The sequence below is a fragment of the Rhinatrema bivittatum genome, chromosome 7 (genome assembly GCF_901001135.1).
Source record: "Rhinatrema bivittatum chromosome 7, aRhiBiv1.1, whole genome shotgun sequence".
In the NCBI taxonomy this organism is placed as follows: domain Eukaryota; kingdom Metazoa; phylum Chordata; class Amphibia; order Gymnophiona; family Rhinatrematidae; genus Rhinatrema; species Rhinatrema bivittatum.
Genome location: NC_042621.1, coordinates 252,345,131 through 252,371,414, shown reverse-complemented (window position 1 = coordinate 252,371,414; position 26,284 = coordinate 252,345,131). Strand labels below are relative to the sequence as shown.

The following is a 26,284-nucleotide window of genomic DNA, read 5'->3' as shown; positions in this document are numbered from 1 at the left end:
GTTAACGATTCCCTCTGTGAATTCAACACATCTAAGTCAAGTGAGAGAACGAGAGATCTCTATAGCAGGCCCTAAATTTTGGAACACATTACCAATAGATCTGAGACTACAATCCACTACAAAAAAAATCAAGAAAGAGTTTAAACATGGTTATTCAGCTGTGCTTATGCAGAACCCTATTGAGAACAGTCCAGCCTATCTACTGATGTTACTTTTAAGAGGTCTTTTAACTTTTTACTGTTTTACTGTTTTTTAGTTTCTAATTATTTGTCATTATTTTTATTTGATATTGTTATTTTAAAACTGTATTTTATATAGCTGCTTTATATTTGAATTTTTATACCTGTAATTGTATTTCATTTTTCTTATAATATTGTTTACCGTTGTGATGGTATATCTGATACGACGGTATACAAAACTCAATAAACTAAACTAAACTATAGACTTAAAGGTAAGCTTTGAAGGTAATTTGCTACTAGTATATATGATGGTAAGAAATCAAGGATTAGTATTATACTATAACTGGCCGATTTTAAAAGCCAAAACCGGAAGATACGTGTGTGTTTCGGTCCCGCGCATGCCACACATATTTTAAAAGGCCTGCAGCAACACGCGTATCTCCCGTTACATGCATAAAAATATTTTTGCCAAAAAGGAGTGGTGTGTAGGCGTGGTCTGGGTAGGGCAAGGGTGGGATATGGGCGAGCAGGGTCTGGAGTATGAATCCAGCATGTAAATACTCGCACAAGTGTACTGGGGTCCCCTACTGTATAACTTTACTTCTGCTATGGGCGGCATGTAAGAAATAAAATAAAAACCAAAAGCTAGTTAGTGAGGTTTAGGGGCCCTGGGCTAACAAGATCAAAAGTAGGCAAACTAACAGGAGGATTAGGAAGCTGATTAGTTAGCTGGGAAAACTGGGAAAATGGGCTCTAGTGTTGGTGCACATATCTACTGAAATCCCCCCCACTTATGAGGTCCAGGCAGCATTTAGCACGCACACGCATGCATCCATACAAACTGGGGTGCACATGTACACACATCCAGGCTATTTTATAACATGCTCGTTAGAGATGTGAATCAGAACCGGTATCTGTTCGGATTCCGGTTCCGATTCACATCATGAAATTTTTATCATGCAGACCGATCGGGTTTTTTTTATCGACTGCGCCCGAGCCGATAACCAAAAAATACAGCCGACTCTTTAAAATGAGTTTGTTAGTATCCCCCCACACTCCGGACCCCCCCAAAAATTTTTTTAAATACCTGGTGGTCCAGCGGGGGTCCCGGGAGCATTCTCCTGTGCTTGGGCCGTCGGCTCCCAGTAAACAAAATGGCGCCGATGGCCCTTTGCCCTTAACATGTGACAGGGTATCCGTGCCATTGGCCGGTCCCTGTTACATGATAGGAGCAATGGACGGCCGGCGCCATCTTTAAAAATGGCGCGGGCCATCCAGTGCACCTACCATGTGACAGGGGCCGACCAATGGCACCGATAGCCCCTGTCACATGGTAAGAGCAAAGGGCCATCGCGCCATTTTGATTAGTGGCAGCCGACAGCCCGAGCGTGGGAGAATGCTCCCGGGACCCCCGCTGGACCACCAGGTATTTAAAAATTTTTGGGTGGGGGGTCCGGTGGGTCAGGTTGTGTTTTTAGGTTGTGTCCTTTCTTCCCACCCCCCTCCCCCTAACGATAAGAAAACCCACTAAATTAATCGTGGGGTTTCCTATCGCTATCGGGGACCCCCCCCCCCCCATATCTGACGATATTGAAAATATCGGACAATATTTTCAATCATCAGATAAATGATTCACATCCCTAATGCTCGCATATATGTGCGTATGTTATAAAATGGCCGGGTCCATTGCTGCACACCAGCAAACACGCACACATGTGTACCCACACGCAGCTCTTAAAATTGACCTCTAAGCTTTTGTTGCATTCCCATGTTAAACAAGTTGCCAAGATAGCATTTTTTAAGTATAAAATGTTAACACTTTTAAAGGTGCTGTTGCCTTCCAGTTTGTTTAGAACAATATTCCAGTCCCTTGTACTGAGTCATTTGGATTACTATAATAGTGCATGGGTTGGATTATCAGATAAATTGTTTAATGCCTCACAATTGGTACAGCAATCTGCTGCCAGATTCCTTAGTGGGAAGGGAATTTATGATCACCTTACTCCTCTACTAAGGTAGTTACATTGGTTAAATTGCACGTACTGCCACACAAATTGTTTTATTCAGATTATGGCTGTATAGTTGCTTTTAATGTTCAGTGGTATGAATCAACATGCATACTATGCTTAGAAGGGACAGGGTCGTTAAAGATCCCACCAACATGGCAGTATCATTCATAATTGATCTATAGAAGCCTTATCTTATGCTGTTCCCTGTTACCCACACAGAACTACTATATTGGAGGAGGTGGGATTTAAGATTTTTAAATAAATTGGTAAAGTCCAGGGCAGTAAGCTGTACATTGGATTTCACTGTGTGAGAACTCTCCTTTTCAGATAGCAGCTCTCAGCTAAGCCTATAATTTCCTATTACCGTTGTTTCTGAAACCCCCACAGAAAGCACTTCCTCTTCACCTGGTTAGGCTGAATATTCAAAGAAGGCTTAAATTTAGCTGTGATATTTGAGAGACTTTATTCCAGTTATTTTTGTCTCTGTTTCATTCTTCAGTAAGATCTCTGTTTTTCAGTTTATTTCTTTCAATAAATGTTTTAGAGTTTAAAAATTAGCCTGTCTTTGTGTATGAAGTTGAACGAGAGTTTAGCTAGCTATCTGCACAGTCAAGTACCTTGACAATCAGCAAGGACATAATATTGGCTATGTGCCTCCATTTGAAAGAAAATGGAAAATGGGATACAAAGTAAATGCATTTCATACCACATGAAACAAATTCATCAAACAAAACCCAAAAATATTCATTCAGATTAGTTTTCAGCAAACAATGCACACAGTTTGCAAATCTGAATGAAAAAAAAACATTAAAAAAAGGACAAACAAAAAAACCAAAACTTAAACAAATATTTTGGTCCTGCTCATCCCTATAGAATAGACTAATGTGCAATTCAAGTTGCTGCTCTTTGGGCCAGTCCATTGGCCCAGTGCAGTGCTGTAGAATGTCATGCAAGACATCAGAGTTTGATTCCTGATACCAATTTCTATTCCTTGAGCTGGAGTCAAGAATGGGAATGCTGGTGGGAAAGAGTCCAAGCTATTGCACAATGGCACCACCTAATGGCCAGATTAAAGGTGCAGGCATACCTGCTTACAGAAGAGGGTGCATCCTTTGGCCCCTGGCTGAGGGATTGTCATTGCAATGGCTGGACCTAGATAGAAAAGTAGAGGAGGTTCAGAATTTGTGGGGAGATTGGGAATAAAAACCCAGGTAGATGTACATGATGGCTCATGGTGCAACAGCCCAGTTTTACCTGAACTAAAAGCTCAAAGAAGCCAGAAGAATCTACTGAGCAAGATTAAAACGTTGTTACTGTTTCTTAATAGAAATTTTTTTTCTCTTAGCAAATGGTCAAATGCAATGAGAGAATCTAAGATGACAGTAAGAGATGCACATAGATATTTTTTTGTTTCATTTTGTTTTTGTTTTGCTATTTTTTCATTTTTGTTGTTTAATTTGTTTAATTTCTTTTAATTTATTTAAAATTAAAAAACATAAACAAACAGCAAAACAAAACAAAATGAAAAAATGTTGGGTCCCATTGGGGGAATAAAAAAGCAATCCCAGGCCCCCCTGTCAATCATCCTCATCCCACACCTTTTTGCCATTATTTTCTTATTCTTTATGGGACAGAAGTAGCCCCCTAGTTGCTCCTGCCTTGCTGGAGCTATACTTAGAAATGGTGCTGGCTGACTGAGGCTGGTGCTATTTTGTGCCTCCAGCAGGACAGAAACCACTGGGGATTGATCATGTCCTGTGAAGATAAAGAAAAATTAAGGGAAGAGGTTGAGGAGAATTTGAGGAAAGGCCAGGGAGGGATTTTTTTATTTTTTTTTGTCAGTGGCAGTTTTAAAACAAATCAAATCAAATCACCCAAAAATGTGTCTACTTTTTCTTTTGTTTCTTTTTTTAAAAGAAATTGAGAGAAAAAGGGGGGGGGGGAATTTAATTGGAATTTCTTGTTTCATTTCAATTGAATATACATCCTTAGAAGACAGTAAAGTCCATCACTGAAATAGGTCTTCCAACTGCCGATCCGGACCTGGTTTTACCCCACTACCTGCATGAACATGTGGCTCTGGTGTCCCTATTGGTTTCCCTAGAAAAGCAAGACTACAAATCCATGCAAGCACTGGGGTAAAATCAGGACTGCATCAGCTGTCCTGAAAATCAAGAGTTACCCTATATTGAAAAGGCTTTCATGTTAAACCTATTAATAAACGTATTAAGTGAGGGACACTGGGTTGTAAACCATTAGTAATTATGTGTTCTTGGTTAAAATAGTAACAGGTGGGAGAGAAAAAAAGGGGAAAAAAAGGATAAAGTGCGTAGCTTGCTGGGCAGACTAGATGGGCCGTTTGGTCTTCTTCTGCTGTCATTTCTATGCTCTATGTTTCTATGTATTAATTTACCTGAATTCTCTGCTATACAGAATAGCAATATCATTGCTGATATTGTACTTCCTCATGAAAATTATGACTACTTTTTCCTCATTGGTCATTAAAAGACAACTTGTCCAGAATGCCTGCTTCAGCTAACATAAGAATTGCATTATCCATTTCATAACCAATTATCCAAACTAGCTCTCTCTTAATATATGGCATATTGCCCAGCTATACAAATGAGTTCATATAAGATTTTTAGGGGCATTATTCATATAAAAATTATTGCTTAAAAATCTCTACATTAATTAATTGTATTTTAATTAGGCCACTTAGTTATCATACCACATTCAAGTACAACATAATTTTTGACTCTATTATTTAAGAATCCATTCATAAAGGATTATTTTTCACAGAAACAAAATGGAACTCTAAGTTACTAAGGATTATATTCAAATGGTATGCATCTTGTTAGATTTTTTGCGAACTTGCTGAGACTCAAATTCCCCCTGGTAACTGGTCCAAAATTCCCCCGGTTAGCCTAGGGTCTATCATCCCCCCCAATTCCTCCATCAAGCTCCTCCCCTCTTATGCAAAATATTGTATCCACTCCCACTGGTAAAGCCCTGGCCTTCATGCAAAAACATTGGATCTTTCCCCTTCCCCCATATGAGCCCCAACCCTAACATGGAAAGGCATACACCTCATCAACAGGCAGAATTCCTGCCCCTCCATCAAAACTGACACACACACACACACACACACACATACACACACACACACACACACATACATCCATCATTGACGATCTCTCAGGATCTGTGAGTTTTATCGCTGGGTCAACAGAAGGGAGAGAGGGAGAAAACTGATTTGAATAAGGATTCTCAGGAACTCATGCTATTTAGAGGCTGTAAATGTTGCTATTTTGTTTTTTCTTTCTTGTTTTTCATGTGCTTGGCCTTTATGCTGAGTTTTTCAGTGTTTTCCCGATTTTGAATTGTGAGTATTTTTCGACCTCGTGATAAATTCTGTTTTGCTTTGGAGCAACCTTTGGGTATGGACTTGTTTTGCTTTCCTGGTTAGTTCAAGTCTTGCTGGGACCCACTAGACTGAATCCTGGTGTTTAATCTATTTCAGGACTGCGGATGTGTCACTCAATACTCCTACAGCCACCAGTGAAGGGAGGGGGAGGGGTTACACCTTTTTCTGTCATATAAACTAATTGGTTAGCATCCCCCGCCAATGACTCTGAGGCCATTGGGTAAGAGTTGACCAAAGACAACCAAGCTTCACAAAATATATTAAATTCAGTTTTACTCTTTTTCCCCGAGTTTGTAGAATGGACTGTCTTTAATTTTTGACACATTTAAAAATTTTTTTTTCTTTGTGAATACCTGCCTTGTTCAAAAAGGATACGACAGATGAGCTAAAGCTCAAAAACTGGGCGTGAAAAGCAAAAATCTTTTACAGTAAGATCTGGTTTTGCCACTTAAAAAGCAACTGAAGGGTGTTAAGGGTTCGTTTAAGTACTTGCAGTGAGACACAATAGCATACAAAGAAGAAAAGTGGTTAAGGCATGTTATTTCCTGCCTCTATGCTAATACCTTAAAAGTCAGCTGTGCTTATGCTACATCTTTCCCTTATCCTCTGCAGCACCTTCAATTCAAATTGAGTTCCCTGTTCCACACTGCAGCTATCGTGTCACGGAGCTGGCAGGAAAGGATGCTTTATTATATTTTCCTCCTTTTTTTTTTTTTGCCAGAAATTTCATTATTCTTAGTGCTCTCTCAAGAAGAGAGGATTTTTCATTACTGCAGCAACTTGTGGCTTTTGCTGCCCTTGCAGTATGCCCTCTCCTCTCACTCATAAGTAGTGAGGATCTAACTTACAGGACACTTATATTTATAAACCTGATGCTGAATAAAATATATTTTCAAAAGGCTTGCGTGTCCTCTAGGCATTTAGAGGCGGAATATCAATTTTCATATCTACTGTTGTATAAGAGTATATATATATATATTCAGCTATAATTTCATTCTCGTTTGAAACACTGCAAAATGCGCTCAGAAAGGCCAGGAAAAAAAAAGACATTTGGGATTATTATTAGAGACCACGTCACCCCCCAGCTCCGCTCCAAAGTATTATTCACCCATTTAGATACATGACTTTTACAAACTCCCTGAGGCCAATCAAATGTGCTTTTCTTCAGAGCAGGAATATGTCTGGACCAGCCTCTCTTTTCCATTCTTATTTCACATTATTTCCCATGGGAGAAGATACGCATTTTATTTCCCTCCAATGGAAATTAAGGAAGCCGGACCGTGCCACCCTCTTTCCCTTTAATCCCATTTTCAGATCATTTTATTGTCACTTTTAAAGAAGAATACCATGACTGCCTCCACATATCACAGCACTTAGCTGTTAAAAGGTGCCTGGCATTTCCTTCCAACCCGGAAACATCCTAACACACTCAGCACATATGCACCTCGCCCAGCATCCACACGTCGTCTTCCCAATCACTCTCATACACCTACACCAGTGGGGCCTGAACTGTCCATATGTACTGGCACTTCAGCATTCAGACTTTCACACGCATGCATTGCTGAATCTATTCAATAATACACTGACAGGTCACAGAAACTATGCAACATTAAAAAAAAAAAACCCTTTGTTAAAAAAAAAAACCCCCAAAATACAATTTTTGTAAAAGCTCCCCTCCCTTTCCAGGGAGGAGTAATGGAACATGGCCATTTCCCAATGTCATTCTCAATTGGGGGGGGAGGGGGGTCCTGACTCACAGATAAAACCTCTTCTTTTTGCCACATCTTTCAGAGGTGGAGCATGAGAATCTTTAGGCCGATGAAGGAAAAGGACAGTCAATCAGGATGCTTCACAGACAACACAAAAGCAGCAGGTACAAATGAATAAAGAAGGCAGCGCATACAGCTATGCCTCCAATAAGAAGCATCTCTTTACTTCCAGGTTAATGTTTGCATGCACAGTGGTATGCCTTCCTTGTAGGTTACCTCTCCCTTAAAGCTTCTGCTGCATGCTCTGGGTGAAGTGATAAGAAACTCAGATATCAGAAGTTAACAATTATGCTAAGAAGCATTAACAAAGAATGCAAAGGCAAAATGCCCAGAAGAGCAAAGTTATAAAATGAATCAAGAATGACAAAGACAAGCAACGTAATGGCAAATACTCAGAAAAGACAGAAACAGCACATGCATGGAACAGAAGACCAGAACACCCAAAGTACAAGAAGGAAAAATAGCAATAGCAATAACAAACACACACAGAGAACGAGGGAGCCACTGCTATGGAAAAGTTCACCAAATGGCAAACACAAATAATACAGGAGACAACAGCAGGTGCCATATGAGTAAGCCAGAAAGCCAGATACCAGATGAAACCACACTTGTAGATACACACATAAGACTCTTTGATAGACAAGAAACACACATTTATTTATTTAGCATTTTTTTATATACTGAGGTATAGCAGAGTAGCCTTCACTCCGGTTTACAATTATAACAACCTGTTACATTAAAAAGTTTTAAAACGTTTACATTTAACAAGCTGAGAACTGTCATATAATATTAATATAAACAAGGCAAGATATACCAAAGGATAGGTACATTGAAAAGACTGAGTTCAAGCATAATAGTAGAACAGTAGTAGACATCTCTAGGATGCAGGATAACTTGTCAGAAGGGAGGATTGAATGATAGGAAGTTATGGGAGGCTGTGGTATTATGTTTTGAGATCATTGTGCAAGCTGTCAATATGAGAATGGCAGAGTAGCCAGGCTTTTAGGTCTTTCTTAAAAGATTTTGGGTTTTCTTGAACGGTGAGGTACTGTGGTAATGAATTCCATAATTTATTTAATTTAATTTATTTAATTAAATAATTTATTTAATTTAATGGTGGTGGATTTCCTTTATCAACCAAAGCTGATTCTCCAAGCCCTTTTATTCCTGATAGTCCTTCATCAAACATTAGGGCATGCTTGTCCCTTCCACTTCTGTCTCCTGGTAGCTAGGAGACAGCCTGCCCGACTCAGACCAGGATCAGGAGCAGTTATCTCACAGGTTTTGAGTTGGTCTGAAAAATATTAACAAAGAAAAGAAGCCACTTATTAGTGGACTGAGTCTAAAAATTGAAAAGCTTAAGTATTAGCTTGGAGAAAAAACCTCACTCAGTCCAACTGCACACATTGGACCCATCAACCATGTATTTGAACCATACCCTTCTGACACAGAAAGGAAGGAGACTAGACATGTATATATCAGGTAGATGGGCACTCATTTTTAACAAATTGCATATCAGAATTGAAAATGGCCTTCCATTAAAATACCTCAAAATATTTGATATTTAGATTTTGGTAAAAATAAATAATTAATAAGAGGGCCTCCGCAACACCCATCCCACAAAGACAAGCCTGGGGTCCAGGTCTACCTGGCTGGGCTGAGCCAGGCCCAGTTGGGGCCTCCTTGGACCTTTCTAACCATCTTACCACCCCGCTGAGGAAATCCTATGGTCTGGGCCTACCTATTTGGGCCTGGCTCATCCCAATTAGGTGTATCTGGGCCCCAGGCTTGTCTATACAGAGTGTGAGAGGGGCCAAGGGAGGTCTTGGCTAGGCTCAGCTCAGCCAAGCCAAGAAGAAAAAGTCCCTGGGGTTATTTTTCAGGGTGGGAGAGGGATTAGAACTCTTCGGGTTGGTCCATTTTGGGGTTTTTTTGTTTTGGAGGATTTTTTTAGTTATTTTTTTTTTTATTCAGCTAACAAACTAAACCAAACAAAAAAATATTAAACAAACTGAAAATGACCACTACATAGTTTAAATGACATTTGAATCAAAGGTACCAATCTTTATATGGTTCACACCTTTCCTGGATAACAAGACTTAGTCCATATCATGGGCTAACAAATTATCCTCATCCAAAGCTTTCATCTGTGGAGTATCCCAAGGCTCAATATTATTACCAGTCCTTTTCAACATTTACATTCGTCTGATCTGCGACCTCAAGCAATCCTTCAACATCGATTGATGCTTTTTTGCAGATGATATCTAATTCTGCATCAAAGTGGGATCAAACAAAACTTCAACTATCATAAATCTTAGTCACTGTCTCACTACAGTAGCCCAATGGCTTCACAAACACAAACTCAAACTCAATCTGTCCAAGTCAGAACTCCTCTGGCTAAGCAGACAAAGTCACCCCCTACCCTGCCTTCCTTATCAGGCATTACCCTACAACCAAAAGATTCAATATGAAGTCTAGAAGTCTAACTCAACAGCAACCTCACAATGAAAACCTAGATCTCAAAGGGGGTAAGGAACTGCTGTCATAGGTGGCATGGGAATTAGCTCTTTGTGCTGTGGCGTAGTTGACACAGTCTCACAGGCTATGAGGCCTACGCTGGGACAGCCTGGAGCTTCACCTATACAGTTGCCTCCCCTGCAGGTTGAGCTATTGAGTTCTGGTGGCCAGCAGTTACATAGGCAGGTCCCTAGGACAGTAACTAGAGCAAGAATCCAAGGGCATGCCGGGGTCAGGGCAGGCAGCAGACTAATGGAGTAGGAGACTGGCCTAGATTGGGGCAAGTGGCAAACAAGGGTGGTGAGGTCCAGGCAAGATGTCAGAATCCAGAAGTCAGGCCAAAGTTGGATGAAGATACACACTGTACAAGATGGGCAATAAAAGGCAAAGCTGGACAAGAAAATGTAACCTTTAGTGGGGTTTTATTCCCAAGGGCACACAATTGTATTTATATATCTTCAGGGCTGCTCCGGCTAGCAAATTCCATCCCATCCCTAAGGGTATTTTCTTTTATAGGGGAAGCTCTCGCTTATGGCCCAGACAAGGTTGTGTTGCTCCTACTGTGTGTGTAGACTGTAGATACATCTCATGAGGTGAGAGGCTGGGACAAATCAGACAGGACCAGGGTCCATGTGTTAAAATAAAGTTTACTGATTGGTAAGTATTAAATTAAATTAAATTAAAGTCCACTGGATCCAAGATGGCGACATGGTGAGATGTGTGTGAGCATCTCACACACATCGGCCCGCAAGAGAAGGGCGAGGACGCGCATAGCTTTGGAGCCTCCCTCGACCCAAATGGTTGTGGGCCCCATGGACACTCACATTCGCTGCGGAGAAGCTGAAACTCTGGCTGCGAGTTCACTGGCTACAGCTTGGGGAGAAGAGGAGCCCACGTTTAGCCCTGAACTACTTACATCTTTTTCACTGGAGGAAAGATCTCCCCCTACGAATCCTGCTTTGAGGTGCACCAGCCAGCAACGAGGAGGGGCAGGGGCACTGGAGATGAGTGCCCCGTGAGAACCTCTTCCAGAGCCTGGGCTGCTGGGAGAAGTCTCTTCTTGTGTCCACGCTGAGCGGGAGGTAGGAGAGGTAACAGCTGGAGAGGAACAGCAGATACAGGAGAGAAGCTCTCCGGAGCAGTCAGATGAAAACCTCGGAAAACGTGGTCACTATCACGAGTTGGTAAGGCCTCAAATCTTTCCTCTGAAACTTTGTGGGAGGCAATTCAAGTAATAAACAAAAACATATCAACAGAAATGTGTAATACTGCTAGAGAGGTAGAGAAATGGATAAGCGTCTGGAAACAACTGAGAAGAGTTTCTTGGAAAATAATAAAAAATTACAATCTTTACAAGTGAAAGCTTATAGTGCTACTAATATCTAACAGGACTTAATAAAGGAAAACCAATTTCTGCACTTAAAAGTTGAAAATTTGGACAATCAAATTCGGGCAAAAAAACTTAGATGAATAAATTTTCCCAAGTTACTACTTATTCCACCCAAGGAAATATATGCATTGTATAACACTGTGAAGTTTGCCGTTTTGAAATAATAATTTTCTTCATTTCAGATCATGTGTGGACTTTGAATTTTTCTGCACATTTGTTTGTCTGATTTGAAGATATATGTTAGAAATTTAAAAAATTACTGAAGAAACATTGCCCATTATTTCAAAGGCATATTTTGTTCCTTCGAAAAAGAAAGTCCAAATGGAAGCAAAGGATTTCCAGATATTAACACCAAGGGAACCTACAAACTTGGATATTTCAGCTGTGCTAAAACAGTCTGATGAGAATTTAACTGTACCATCAACTCTAATTGTAACCTTCCTATTGGAAGCAGATAGGGAATGGATTTTTAAAAGGTATTTTATCCAACATTCTGAATTATTTCTCAAACATAAGGTGCAAATTTTCCCCCATCTTTCGAGGCAAACACAGCGGAGATGGCAACTATTTCTTATGTTAAAAACACAAGTATTGGAGATGGGGTGTTTTTTTTTTTTTTAAATTTCCGTGTAAGTGCCTATTGCCTAATTAAGCACCACGGTGTTTCCTACCTTTTCTATCAGCCATCTCAACTGATTTCCTTCATATCTAATAAAAAGGGGGTAGTTACTTCTTCACCTGTGTCTAGCTTAAAAACTCCATAAGCTGTTATAATAGATCTTAAAAAAAAATGCTGTACTCCATAGGCCATGAAATTTGTTTAATTTTTTTCCCCCTTAGATTGTGATAATCTTGGATCTGGGTTGGTGGGCTTGATATATGCATTTTAACCTATGATTATGATTGTATCCATTAATTGTTATTTGAGGTATCTTATTTATTTATTTATTTATTTATTTATTTAACATTTTTCTATACCGACATTCGCACGAGACATCACATCGGTTTCCAGATAACAGCAAATTCAGCCAACAGGGCTTTACATTGTAACTGATATTATAACTAGGGGGAGGGGAGGGAAGGGGGCAGGGCAGTAACTTGGAACTGAAAGAGTATGCTGAGAAGAGAGTAGGGGAATAATGAGGATTATTTACAAAAGGCAGGAGTTATTTACATTCTGTATACATTCTAATATGTATCATTTAGGATTTACCATATGATTGTTAAATATTGTTAATTGATTGTGTATATTTGTTTACATTGCATAATTTCATTTCAAGTGATTACTTGACAATATATGTAAAATGATAAATAGAAAAAAAATTAAAATAAAGTCCATTTATTCATAAGAGTGAATTTACATCTGGCTGTTGGTAAAAGTGTATTTTTCTCTGTAGGTAAGTGTCCTTTACTCTTATCTCAGAGTATAGCTCCCATGGTGATTTTAATTGTACAAAGCTCACCCAGCGGCTATCCGGGAATCCAATTGGAGGGGTCCCTCTTGCCCACTTGCCCTAGCTTGATAGTACCCAGGTAGAGAGTGCATCAAGCTAGGGTGAGAGTACATTGTAGAAATCTCATCTTTGTGTACCTTTTCTAATTTCAAATCACATCAAATCTTCACAGATGTGTACTTTCCTAATCACAAGTCTGCCTGTCAATGTAAAACTGGCCCCAAAACCCTAATAAATAATAATAAATTTAACATGAATTGCAGTAAAATTCATATGCAAAGTACTAAAATAGCACAGGTTGTGGTAAGTAAAAAATTACCATAACCACACCCATTTTTTTTATCACAGGCATTATTCATGCAAAATTTATAGCATTTTGATGAATCTAGGGGTTAGTCAGATATAACATATTCAGCTAAGTTACAAGGAATATTCAGTGGCATATACTGCTGAATATCCATGCACAAATTGTTCCTTAGCCAGATAAGCTCTAAGACTGGTCTAACTTATCCGATTAACTTAACCAGATAAGATTGAATATCACTACTTATCCGGTTAAGTTAACTGAATAAGTAATACCACCTTGATCCATTCACTGCTCACCCACTCTCTCTTTATGCGGCCATAAGATAGCAGATAATTCACTTATCCAGCTATCTAGCGGCTGCTGAATATACCCGGATACTCAGCGGCCTGCTAGAAAGCACTGAATGCACTTTGAATATGTTTCCCTGTGGTTCTTGAAAGAGTAAACAACCAATCTGCGTTTACCCCTTCCACACCACTCATTATTTTATAGACCTCTATCATATAGAAATTCCTGTATATAATCTTATGGACATCAAGTAGAAGCTTTGTTAATAAGTTGGATATTGTGGATATGTTTTAAAATGGTGTTGGAATATCATTTTTTACTTGTCACATTTTAGACTCGCAATCATCATTTTGCACATGACATAAAATAAAAAAGTCAGCATGTTCTTAAAAGTGAACCTAAACAAAAACCAGATGTACTATCCTAAAGTGGAAATTTTGCTTCACTCCCAAATGTTTGTTCATTAATTACATTTTTGTTACTTTTAAATTGTCCAAAGACAATCTTTCAGAAGCCTTATAATGAGCTGCATGTATATTTCTGTCCTCTACTAATATCAGGAAAACTGTAACACAAAGAAGGCATAACTTTGGCAAATGCATCAAATATAGCCAAAGACAGGTAAACACACAAATAAAATCCATTCCCACCACCAGTCCTTCATCTCCTAACACCTGCCTTCTAAGCCATAGATCATAGATCATCTCTGCCCTCAATCCCTACCGGCCTTTGCTCATATTCCAGTCTCCACCACCATCTGCAACTCTGTCACTGATCCTTCCACCCTCACAGCAACTCTTCTGTCACCCCTGTCTTTCACTGCCATTCGGGATGTGCACAGAAAAAATGTTTGTTGGGTTTTTGTTTTATTTGAGAAAGTTATCACTTATCCCCGAGAATAAGCAACAAGAAATGAATCTCATCTTTGCAGTCTGCTGAACTGGCCACTATCGGACGCTGGGATCGACAAATCTTTGGTCTTACTCGGCAAGGCATATTTTATGATTTTATGTTTTAGAGTTTCTGCTTTTTGTGTCATTTCATTTTATATATAAAAGATGGTGCTGATCTAGGGGCCCTACTTCCAATCAAAAATGCAGTTAGGTCTGGGACTCCTTCCCACCTAATGTATGTAGGAAAAAGTGACTCTGGACCTGCAGTCAGTCCTCTCCATCCCTGATCCCTGCTTCAACGCCTTAGGACCTCCTTTGAAACTCCCCACCCTGAGCCCAACATGAGAAGAAAAACAGCAAAGAAATACCTTCAACTGGACAAAAATGTCACTGTTTTGTTTTATTGCATTTTTTAAATACATTTCCAAGAAGGTCATTGTAGTTTATAGATTTATGAACAAAGTACATAACAATCAACAAAACAATCCATTGTATCAAACAATTTTAACAAAACATATCAAATTAAATATCTCCTGTAACACATAAAAATGCCATTCTATCTTTATATACAAATCTTTTTATTAAGAACAATGTAACATACAACCATGGAAAAAGACTGGTTCTTATCAGCCCCATGGTCACACAGGAACACAGTTATTACTTCCCATATCCCATTTTAATTACCCTTTTCCTTCAAATCCATGGATAACCCCTGTATGTATTAAAATAAAACAATAAAATACCATAGCAACTTTCAACCACAAATTATTACATAGCACGCCTAGCTAATATTTCTCAAAGCTATATCTCCAGCTTTTCAAAAGCATGTCCAAACAGTTAGGTTTTAACTTCCTTGCAGTAGAATAAATATTCCTTTTGGAACCTAGTTTCTATCAGGAGACTCTGGTACAACTACTGAAAAAGCTCTGTTTCTCATACACTGTAAGCAAGCCTCTTTGTAAGAGACAATCAATAATAAGTATCTTTGTGAAGCGCTGTTACACTCTGGTAACCTAATACCTGAAATAGACCTGTATGTGAACGACTACAGTTTGAGACTCAGTGCTTTTTACCTGGGCTTCAGCAACAGATGCAGAGGATGCTTTTCAATAGGTTGTTCTTTTGTTAGAAACAAAACAGGGAATTTCAACAAAGTTTCCAATTTCATTTTTAAAACGAAAGAAAAATGAAGGAAACTTAGTTTGCTTTCCTTTTAGAATAAACCCCATCCCTGCCACATTAAAAGAAAAACCTTCCTGGGCGCTCTCCAGATCTCTGAAGCCTCTCCCCAGCTTCTTTACTCCATGTCTGCCATTTTCATGGGCAGATGCGACTCTCAGTCATTCCTTGACCTTCGCCACTGGTGCAGCAGCAGACAATAAGGCCAGCCTAACCTGAGGCTGCTGCCATTTTGTTGTGTAGCAGATTTTCAGAATGGTGCTGGCCAGCGTGAGACCAGCACCGTTGTCTACTACTACACTGGCGGGGCAGGAACAACTGGGGATCACTCCTGCCCTGTGAAGATGGCAGACATGAGGTCAAAATCTTTGGGGATTAGGAGAGAGCCTGCTAGATCTCTGTACAGTAACAGGCTTTACCTTCGTCTACCTTTCCCACTGTTACCATATATAAGTGCATACTCCTGAAAGAGCACCAATGTCATTGTTGCAACCAAACACAGTGCGCCGTTTCTGGGTCTGCACTTTCCTATATGACGACATCTACTTCTTGATTAGGGGTGGGCAATTCCGATCCTCGAGGGCCGCAAACCAGTTGGGTTTTCAGGATATCCCTAATGAATGCACATGAGAGAGATTTGTATGCACCAAAGTGCACCACCCCTGTTCTAAATAGTTCAGCTGCTTAATGAGTTGAGAGATGTTCTGTTACCTGATGAAAAGGGGGGACTTCTCTCTCATTTCTTTTCAAGTCATTAAAGCTGATAATTATCTTTTGGTTTTCAATCACTGTGGCAATTCTGCATAAAGTGAATCTGTAGGAACAATCTGTATGCTTCACAGACCTAACTGTATAAATAACATGCACCTTGTTAATATTAATAGCTTCATTGATATTAATAGGTTTTAATACTGTTTTACATAGTTAATAGGATTTGATATTCATCCTACTGAAAGTAAAACATGATTAATAAATGTAATCACATAAGCTGGGAAAAACACCATCCTATTTTATGACTTCCTGCAAAGGTTTATATTCTAACAAATCCTTTTACTACAGCAGTACACCAACTTACTGAAGAATACTGATGAATATTTCTATCAGCATCTTTTTCATAGCTTTTAAATAATGTAAAACACCTGCACAGTAAATACATTCAATTTTGTCATCCATGAAAATTAGTATATTATTATGGGATTGAGTCACTAAAACTCGCTGTCACATGCTGAGTTGGGCATATGCATTCACACTAAAAGAATAGCATTAGCAGTTAGAAAATATGAAGATAAGGTGATAATGAACTCATTTCCTATTATCACCTAATGCACAAAGAGCCACTAAATTTACTAAGGTCCTCAGGCTCTGCTAAATTTAATACCCTCTAACATGAGGGTTAGAGGGAAGGTCATGTCTTCAGGGCTTTCTTCCCCTACAAAAAAAACAACCCTATTCTAAAGGCAGCAAAGTCCTCTGGCAACCTCCCATAGAAGTTCCTTACCCATCCCCCCCCCCCCCCCCCAAAGGCACTGTCCTCTGAAAGATATCTCTTTGTGCATCCCTCCTCCAAACAAGGATCTCCCTACAAAGAAAAGCATCCAAGCCCCTCCCACCAAAATCCTAAACTCATAGCACTCACTCCCAAAATCTTCACCAGCAGGAAGAAAGGTATTGACCTCTTGCTGGAACAGGAGCCTACCCCCAAATGGTGCCACCTAGTGGTCCTTCAGTGTATGAAGATGCTTCACACACTAGGAAGTGCTGCCTGGTAGCACCATTTAGAAGGTGTGCTGAAGTGCCAGCAGCAGGTCAATGCTTTCCATCCGGCTGATGAGGATTTCAAAGGCCAACACCAGTGAGTTAGGGCTCTGGGAGAGGAAAGTGGGAATTGTTGTTCTTCCTTGTGGAGGAAGGTTTAAAAGGAGGTGGGGGTGGGGGAAGGGCCCCTTCTTTATGTGGGTAGTCTGGAAGGGATTTGTTGTTATTGAAGGGAGGAAAGGGCCATATACCATGCTGGGGTGGGGTAACCCATGCTAATAGGCCCTTGGATTTTGGACTAGTTATTACAGGGGATGGAAAAATGCAGCACATTCACACAATAAAAGGCCAGTGCTCCATTTAGCATGGCTTTTTTATAGTGCATATGTTGGGCATCTCATTAACTTAGTGACTGGGCTGTTAATGCCAATTTTAGCATGCACATTTTAAAATTTAGTATGTGTGCTAACATTTTTTAGCATGCCAATTATGACAAATCCATTATGTATCCCTTTTATTTGGCCACCCAGATTTAGGCCTTCTCTTTGTGTGCTGCTATCAAGCAGCTAAACTTATCTGTCTAATGCTGAAAGTCAGTACTAGATGGCTGAGTCCTTCTCCCCCCACCTGACCTCAGAAGCACTTCTGGCGCTGCCCACATTTTGAGCACTTAAATTTAGTCATCTAATGCAGGGGTGTCCAACTCCACTCCTCAAGAGCCACACACAGGCCTGATTTTCAGGATAACCACAATGAATATAATGGAGGTAGTGCATGAAAATCTATCTCATGCATATTCATTTTGGATCTCCTGAAAACTTGTCCTGTCTGTGGCTCTTGAAGACCGGAGTTAGCCACCCCTGATCTGGTGGAACTGGCAGCGAAATTTAGCAACTCAGCCCTGTTCAATTTTCTGAGAGGCTGATCTGGCTATTTAACTTCCAAAGTTAGGCACTTAAACCTTTGAAAATTTACTACATAAAACAATATCTCATTTGAACTGGAATGCCTGGCTGCCACTGTTGCTCTAGCTAAGGCAATAGTCTCTAAATCTGTCCTATTAACCCCACAGCCAGTGTTATTTTTGGTATATCCACAATAAATATGCATGAGGTAAGCTTGCATATACTAGGTCTCCAATGTATACAAATATATCTCATGCTTAATCATTCTGGATGTCCTAAAAATCCAACTAGCTATGGGGTCAATAGGACAGATCTGGGAACCACTGGTCCAAGATATCTTATCTCCCAGCTATTGGTCCTATAAGCTTGACCACCTGGAGGAAATTATTCCTTCTTTTTTGCTTTTAGCAGGGAAGTATAGCCAAGTCAATCTGCTGCCCATACACTAGAAAACATGCCACTTCCCCTGATATCTGAGAATGTACCAATGTCCAGGTGGAGCTGCATGTTGGTTGACTTTACCATCTTTTCTTTGGAGATGACACAGCCTTTGTAAGTTGACGTTGTGATCCTTACCCCCCCCCCCATTCTTGGTAAATAAGCACTTATTTTTCCATACCTAGTCCAGCACCTAGGATCCCCATTACGTTTATCCTTCCATTTCCTCACCCTTATTATTGCCCACTGCCCTCTGTGATGTTCCAAGCATGATTACTTTATGTCATGGTTTTGGTTACTACTATCTCTGCTTATAAGCGAACACTTGAACAAAAATATAGAAGGAATCAATGCTTTACATGAAGGCAAATAAGTTCCAGCTGAAAAGTTTGCCAGAGATACTGTCCTGAACTTAAGAAATCATTAGTGTTCAGGAGATGTCCAATTCAGCAGTCATCATTTCTATTGCAAATACCACATTTTAAACTATGTTTTAATTATTTCAGGTTATTTCTATGACTGTAGAAAAGCTGCCATGGAAATAATTGGCTCTTACAATATGCCTTAGTGCTGTAAGCTGGCAGAAGGAATATTTCCACTTAAATGCCCAATTAAGTTTTTCAATCAGCATTACATTCTGGGTGATCAAAAGTCAACTAGATTGATATACATTCCTGAGGGTATACAACAGTTTTATATATTGCTATAAACTATTTGGTTGAGTCCCTTTTCATATATGGACTAGGGGTGTGCATTCGTTTTGAACTTAAATGTAAAACACAACTTATTTTTTTTTTTTAACTTAAAAAAGTGATGAGGCGAAAACGATCGGATTTCCAACTTATTCAACATAGCTATGTTGAATACGTTGGAAATCGCGATTGTTGATCCAAAATAAAAATTTAAACCCCTCACCCTCCTTAATCCCCCCCCCAAGACTTACCACAACTCCCTGGTGATCCAGCGGGGAGTCAGGACGCCATTCCTGAACTCCTTTGCGAGGAGCACGTCACGTGCTCCTCGCAAAGGAGCCTCCTGGCCAGCTTGGGGGGGGCCTCCTGACCCCCCCAAGCTGGCCAAAAGGAACTTTTGGGCCCAACGAGGGTCCCGGAGGGAACCCGCGGGGAATCACGTGACGCCGCGTCACTCCGACGTGGCGCCGACGTCACGTGCTCCTCGCAAAGGAGTTCAGGAATGGCGTCCTGACTCCCCGCTGGATCACCAGGGAGTTGTGGTAAGTCTTGGGGGGGGGGGGATTAAGGAGGGTGAGGGGTTTAAATTTTTATTTGCACGTATGGACATAGACTCAACTTATGGAATTCTCCATATGTCCATATTGACCGCAAATGGGACCCCCTTTCGACTTATGGACTTATGAACTTAAACTTTTGCTCTGCACATCCCTAATATGGACTTAAAGACTTTATGAATGAAATCAGAGCTGCATACCCCACTATAAAAAGAAAAAGAATATGACTGACTCAGCCTGTGTCTGATCACATGCCGACTTTTAAAAGCTTTGATGAGGAAGATTTGGTGAAAGAGAGAATGATGTCTTAACCTCACACTGAAAAGCATTGGAGTTGAGGAATTTTTAAAAAGGAGACAATGGAAATGTAGATCCATTTTATTTAGGGAAAGGAGAGTTGGTAAAATAGATTTAAACATAGCAGGTTTCAAGAGGAAGCCTAGAAGCAAAGAATCAAGATGTCATCCTTTGTAAGGTCAGGGTAGAGCATGGGATTCAGATATCGATAATTCTGCTGACTACACTTTCTGCCTACCTTTCCACTTCACCATAACAGGTAGACAAACACAGTGTCTCTCTACCAGTTTACAAATAATCTAATGCCAATAACTCATGTCTTAGTGTCTATCCACTATATAAAGAGGCAGCCATGTCTTCAATATTCAATGATGCAGAAGGAGAATAATCACAAATAGAAAAAAAAGGATGTGATTATGCCCTTGTATAGGTCATTCACAAAACCTCATCTGGATTATTGTTTTCAGTTCTAGAGGTTGTGTTGCGGTTCTGGCCTCGAGCACCGCGGCCAGGCCCTTACCTCCAGGCTCCCGGACCTGCTCCCACTTCCAGAGGCCTGAGTTGTGGCCTGTTTGGCAGCGTCCCCACTGGGGCTGCGCCACTGCAAGGTCTCCCTTGGACGCCTGGCTCCTAGGCACGCGCGCGCGCCACTTGGGCGCTTTTCTAGGCCGTTTCCCGCCAGTGGTGACTCCGCCCAACTCCTGACATCAGACGCCGCGGCCTTCATAAGCCGGCTGCGGCCATCCAATCTTTGCCTTGCAACAGGTTAGCCTCCCGGTTTCCTGTTGCGCTGTGCCTCGGAGTGACTCGCTTTGCTTCATCGCTCCGTTCCTGCTACAGTACCTGCTTGGTTCCTGCCTGCCTGCCACAGTACCTGGTTGGTTCCTGCTTGCCTGCTACAGTACCTGCCTGGTTCCAGTACCCGAATTCTGCTACAGTTCCTGCCTGGTTCCAGTACCCAAATCTTGCTACAGTTCTTGCCTGGTTCCAGTACCCGAGTCTTGCTACAGTTCCTGCCTGGTTCCAGTAACCGAATCCTGCTACAGTTTCTGCCTAGTTCCAGTACCCGAGTCTTGCTACAGTTCCTGCCTGGTTCCAGAACCCGAGCCCAGTTACAGTATTGCTACTGTCTTAGTCTGGTTCCAGTTACCTGTCCTGATCCACAACCCGCCGAAGTCCCAGCGGCCGGGCCCCTACGGGCTCCTCCCGGGGGGGGGGGGGCCTCGGCTTCCAAGGGTGAAGCCACCTAAGTCCCAGCGGTTGGGCTCCTATGGGCTCCTCCCAGGGGAGTGCCAGCTTCCAGGGTGAAGAGCATCTACATCCTGCCTGAACATCTGCCTCCCGGCCTGCTATTCATTAGAGACATTGACCACCTTTCCCAGTCTTCAGCAGGTCGGCCCAAGGGTCCACTAAACAGAGACTTCCATAACAGATTGCAAAGCCATGGACTCGGCGGATGCACTTGCTCCCTCGGATCTGCCCGGGATGGCCCGGCAGATGCTACAGCACCAGAGCTGCATAGATACCTTGGCAGCCATGGTGGAACGGCTATCCTCACGTCTGGAGTCCTTGCCTTCCACTGGCAGGGCCCCCGAGGGTCACAGTTCCTCTGTGACTCAGCTACCAGCACCCTCTCGTTACACTGGTGATTTAAAGACCTGCTGCGACTTCTTGAACCAATGTTTTGTACAGTTCTCCTTGTTGCCTAGGCAGTTTCCCTTGGATGTGGTGAAAGTGGCATATATCCTGTCCCTGTTTGATGGGAAAGCCTTAATCTGAGCTTCTCCCCTCTGGGAAAACAATGATTCTTCGCTAACGGACTTACAACAGTTCATCACGAACTTTCGCCAGGCCTTTGATGAGCCCGCCCGAGTAGCTACAGCTACGTCTGACCTGCTGCAACTTCGTCAGGGGGCCCGCTGCTTGGCAGATTATGCAATAGAGTTTCGGACTTTAGCCCAAGAAGTAGGTTGGCAAGATGGTAGTCTTAAGGCCATCTTCCAGGAAGGCCTTTCCGGACGCATAAAGAACATAAGAACATAAGGAAATGCCATACTGGGTCAGACCAAGGGTCCATCAAGCCCAGCATCCTGTTTCCAACAGTGGCCAGTCCAGGCCATAAGAACCTGGCAAGTACCCAAAAACTAAGTCTATTCCATGTTACCATTGCTAATGGCAGTGTCTATTCTCTAAGTGAACTTAATAGCAGGTAATAGACTTCTACTCCAAGAACTTATCCAATCCTTTTTTAAACACAGCTATACTAACTGCACTAACCACATCCTCTGGCAACAAATTCCAGAGTTTAATTGTGCGTTGAGTAAAAAAGAACTTTCTCCGATTAGTTTTAAATGTGCCCCATGCTAACTTCATGGAGTGCCCCCTAGTCTTTCTACTATCCGAAAGAGTAAATAACCGATTCACATCTACCCGTTCTAGACATCTCATGATTTTAAACACCTCTATCATATCCCCCCTCAGTCGTCTCTTCTCCAAGCCGAAAAGTCCTAACCTCTTTAGTCTTTCCTCATAGGGGAGTTGTTCCATTCCCCTTATCATTTTGGTAGCCCTTCTCTGTACCTTCTCCATCGCAATTATATCTTTTTTGAGATGCGGTGACCAGAATTGTACACAGTATTCAAGGTGCGGTCTCACCATGGAGCGATACAGAGGCATTATGACATTCATACAGAGACATTATGAGGATGAAATTGCTGCTCGAGATCTGCCGGAGGACCTCAACACCTTGATTGAGATGGCTGCCCGCATTGACCTCTGCCTACAACAACGGGCCAAGGAGCAACGCTCCTCTCGCCATAGTCCGGCTCATGGGCCGAGACCTGTGCCCTCGTCCAAGATTTCTCGTCCAGACACTCCCACCTGTGAACCTATGCAGCTGGGATGGGCCCTGCTTTCTGCTGAAGAAAGGCAACGTTGCCATTCGTTCAAGTTGTACTTGTATTGTGGCCAGAAGGGCCACGTCTTGGCACGCTGCCAGGAGCGTGCGGAAAATGCCAAAGCCTAGGAGGTCGGGGGGAGCTCCTCCTAGGCTGTGCTACAGCTCCTCAATGTACTGTTCCTGTTACCTTTGAATATCCCAGAGGCTCCTTTGAGACGATGGCGTTCCTGGATTCCGGAGCCGGAAGTAATTTTATCCTGAAGGACTTAGTCTTCCAGTTGCGTATCCCTACGCATAGACGGGTGGTCCCGTTACGAATTACCTCTATCCAGGGGACGCTTCTTCCAAGACCTGTCTAGATGTCCACAGCACCCATTTCGGTCCGCACCGGGGCGATCCATTTGGAGGAGATAGCCTTCCTAGTGTTGGAGAAGGCTGTCCACCCTGTGGTGCTAGGGTTGCCATGGTTATAGAAGCACTCACCCACGATTCAGTGGGATACGCTACAGATTGTCAAATGGAGTCCTTTTTGCCTAGCTAATTGTATGAAAGTGCCTAAGGCTCCCGCACTTCCCTTGATGCACTCTGCCGTGGGTCCTCCTGCACCTTATGAGGACTTTACGGATGTATTTTCCAAGACCAAGGTGGAGATCCTTCCACAGCATCGTCCATATGACTGTGCTATAGACTTGCTACCTGGTACTATGCCACCTCGAAGAAGAGTTTATCCCTTATCCATACCTGAGACCCGGGCCATGTCCGAGTACATTGCAGAGAATCTGGCCAAGGGCTTTATCCCCCCGTCCAAGTCGCCTGCAGGGGCAGGTTTCTTTTTTGTCAGCATGAAAGATGGCTCACTGAGGCCGTGCATAGACTATCAAGGCCTAAATTCTATTACCAAGCAAGACCGCTACCCGCTCCCGTTAATCCCGGGGCTCCTTGATCGGCTTCAAGGAACGAAGATTTTCACAAAGTTGGACTTGCGAGGAGCGTACAATTTAGTCAGAATCCATCCTGGAGATGAGTGGAAAACCACGTTTAATACCCGAGATGGGCATTACGAGTACCTCGTGATGCCTTTCGGCTTATGTAATGCCCGGCGGTGTTCCAGCACCTGATGAATGAGGTGTTGCGGGACCTTCTGAACACCTGCGTAATTGTTTACCTTGACGATGTGTTAATCTACTCCCAGGATCTGTCGTCACACCGTCAGCATGTCCGTCAAGTGCTCCAGATACTTAGGGAGCATGGCCTGTACTCGAAGCTGGAAAAATGTAGCTTCAAGAAGACGTCCCTGCCGTTCCTAGGCTACATAGTCTCTGCAGCTGGCTTTCGAATGGATCCTGAGAAAGTGGCGGCTATTAAGAATTGGCCCCGGCCAAGGGGTCTTTTTTTTTTTATTTTTATTTTATTTTATATTTTATTCATTTTCAAACAATTATAACAAGAAACAATACTTGTAAGGAATACAGAAACAATAATGTATTTAGGGAAAACTTTACAACCATGTGTACTCAACCAATACACTAGATGCATTATATACCAACAGTATTCTATAGTTTTTTCATTGGAACTGAGGGGGGGGGAGGGGAAAGAAATTAAAAAGGAGTATATAGGAAAATTATATCATTTTACTGCTGCAAGGCCTCATATTACATTATATCCCCTATTTGGGTTATGTCCCACCCTCCAGGAACTGTCTCAGCTGTTCGGGCATGAAAAAAATATAAGTGTTCCCTGCATACTTTATAATACATTTGCATGGTAGCCTCAATAGGAAACTTGCCCCCTTGGTCAAAACCTCAGGGCGCATATTTATAAATATTTTCCTCCGCTGTTGGGTGGCCCTAGACAGGTCCGGATAGACCCTAACTGTGGCTCCCATAAAGGGAGTAGTGATATTTGAAAAATATGCTTTCATTATCTGTGTTCTTTCTAATTCCGTGAAGAATGAAACAAAGAGAACAGCCCTTTCTACCACTTCCATATTTGAATTCTCTAGATACTGAGTTAGATTATCTAAATCCACCCTGTTTCCCTCATTTGGTAATTGAGAAACTACTCTTCTTAAAGGCAGAAATAATACTTTTTTTAAAGCAGGTTGAGATTCAACAGGGATCTTTAGTATCTCTACTAAGTATCTTTTAAAAGTCACTATAGGGAGTTCTCCCAAAACTTTTGGAAAGTTTACCACTCTTATATTCATACGTTGTAGATAATTTTCGATTGATTCAATCCTCCTCTGTGCAATTACACGATCTTTCATAAGAGCGGAGTTGAAATCTTGAAGCTGTTTCATTTTTACAGAAATATCTTGATTAACCACAGTTTGTTCCTGAAGTTTTTCCTTTAATTCTTTCTCCACTTTCTCCATTCTTTTATCCATGCTCCCGATCTGCTGGGACTGCTCCCTTAGGGTCTGGGCATTCGCCATCATTAGATCCCATAGGGACTCTAATGTAATGTCCGCAGGTTTTTTAAATTCCCAGGGTAAAAGAGAGACAGTTCCTACCTCCTCCCGTCGGGGCCTCGCGCCCGATGTTCCTGGCACTGCGACATCCGTTCCAAGGTTTCCCTTCTCCAGAGTCTCTCGCCCAAACTCCGGGCTAGGCAGGCTGAACACTCCTGTCCCTGCTCCCTCGGTGTTGGTGGTTCCTCCACGTTGATTCTTCCCGACCAAACTCGGGTCGGCAGACCCAGTTCCTCCAACCTCTGGGAGTGGAGAGCTACACTGCGGCACACGGGGATCTGGGGGGCTGAGAGTGACTTCGCCAGGGGAGATTCCCGCTCCTCTCGAGACCTCCGCAGCAGCGCAAAAACCCCCATAGTGAGCGCCTGGGATCGCGAAGTCGGTGATAACACGCTGCCCTATCGGGCTAGGTAGGTCCGGAGGATAGACTCTAACCTTACCCTTCCTCTTATGAGGCATAATGTTTTAGGTATTTAGATTTTAAGTGGAAAGTTTAGGAAAGTGTAGAGCAGCCGACTCAGCGTCCTGCAGCAGCGGCCATCTTGGCTCCTCCCCCCCGGCCAAGGGGTCTTAAAGAGTTGCAACGCTTCCTTGGCTTTTCCAATTTCTACCGTCACTTTATTCCCAATTACTCTTGTATTGTGGCTCCATTAACTGCCCTCACCCGAAAGGGGTCTAATGCGGTGGATTGGCCTGCTTCTGCCTGTCAAGCCTTTGAGGCCCTTAAAGAAGCCTTCTTGTTAGACACCTGCCTTCGCCATCCAGATCCCAGCCGGCCCTTCGTGGTAGAAGTTGATGCCTCCAATGTGGCCGTGGGGGCCATACTGAGTCAGTACTCTGATTCTGGACAGCTGTTGCCCTG

General features: G+C 42.1%; 1 protein-coding gene across 1 annotated transcript in view; it reads right to left on the bottom strand.

The window, feature by feature from the left end:
* Positions 1–25,386, bottom strand: part of C7H10orf90 (chromosome 7 C10orf90 homolog) — a 289,452-nt gene extending 264,066 nt beyond the window's left edge. Inside the window, exon 1 of the mRNA XM_029610728.1 lies at positions 25,207–25,386. Within this exon, the coding sequence (XP_029466588.1) occupies positions 25,207–25,386 (180 nt within the window). The remainder of the gene's footprint in view (positions 1–25,206) is intronic.
* Positions 25,387–26,284: the final 898 nt, after the last annotated feature.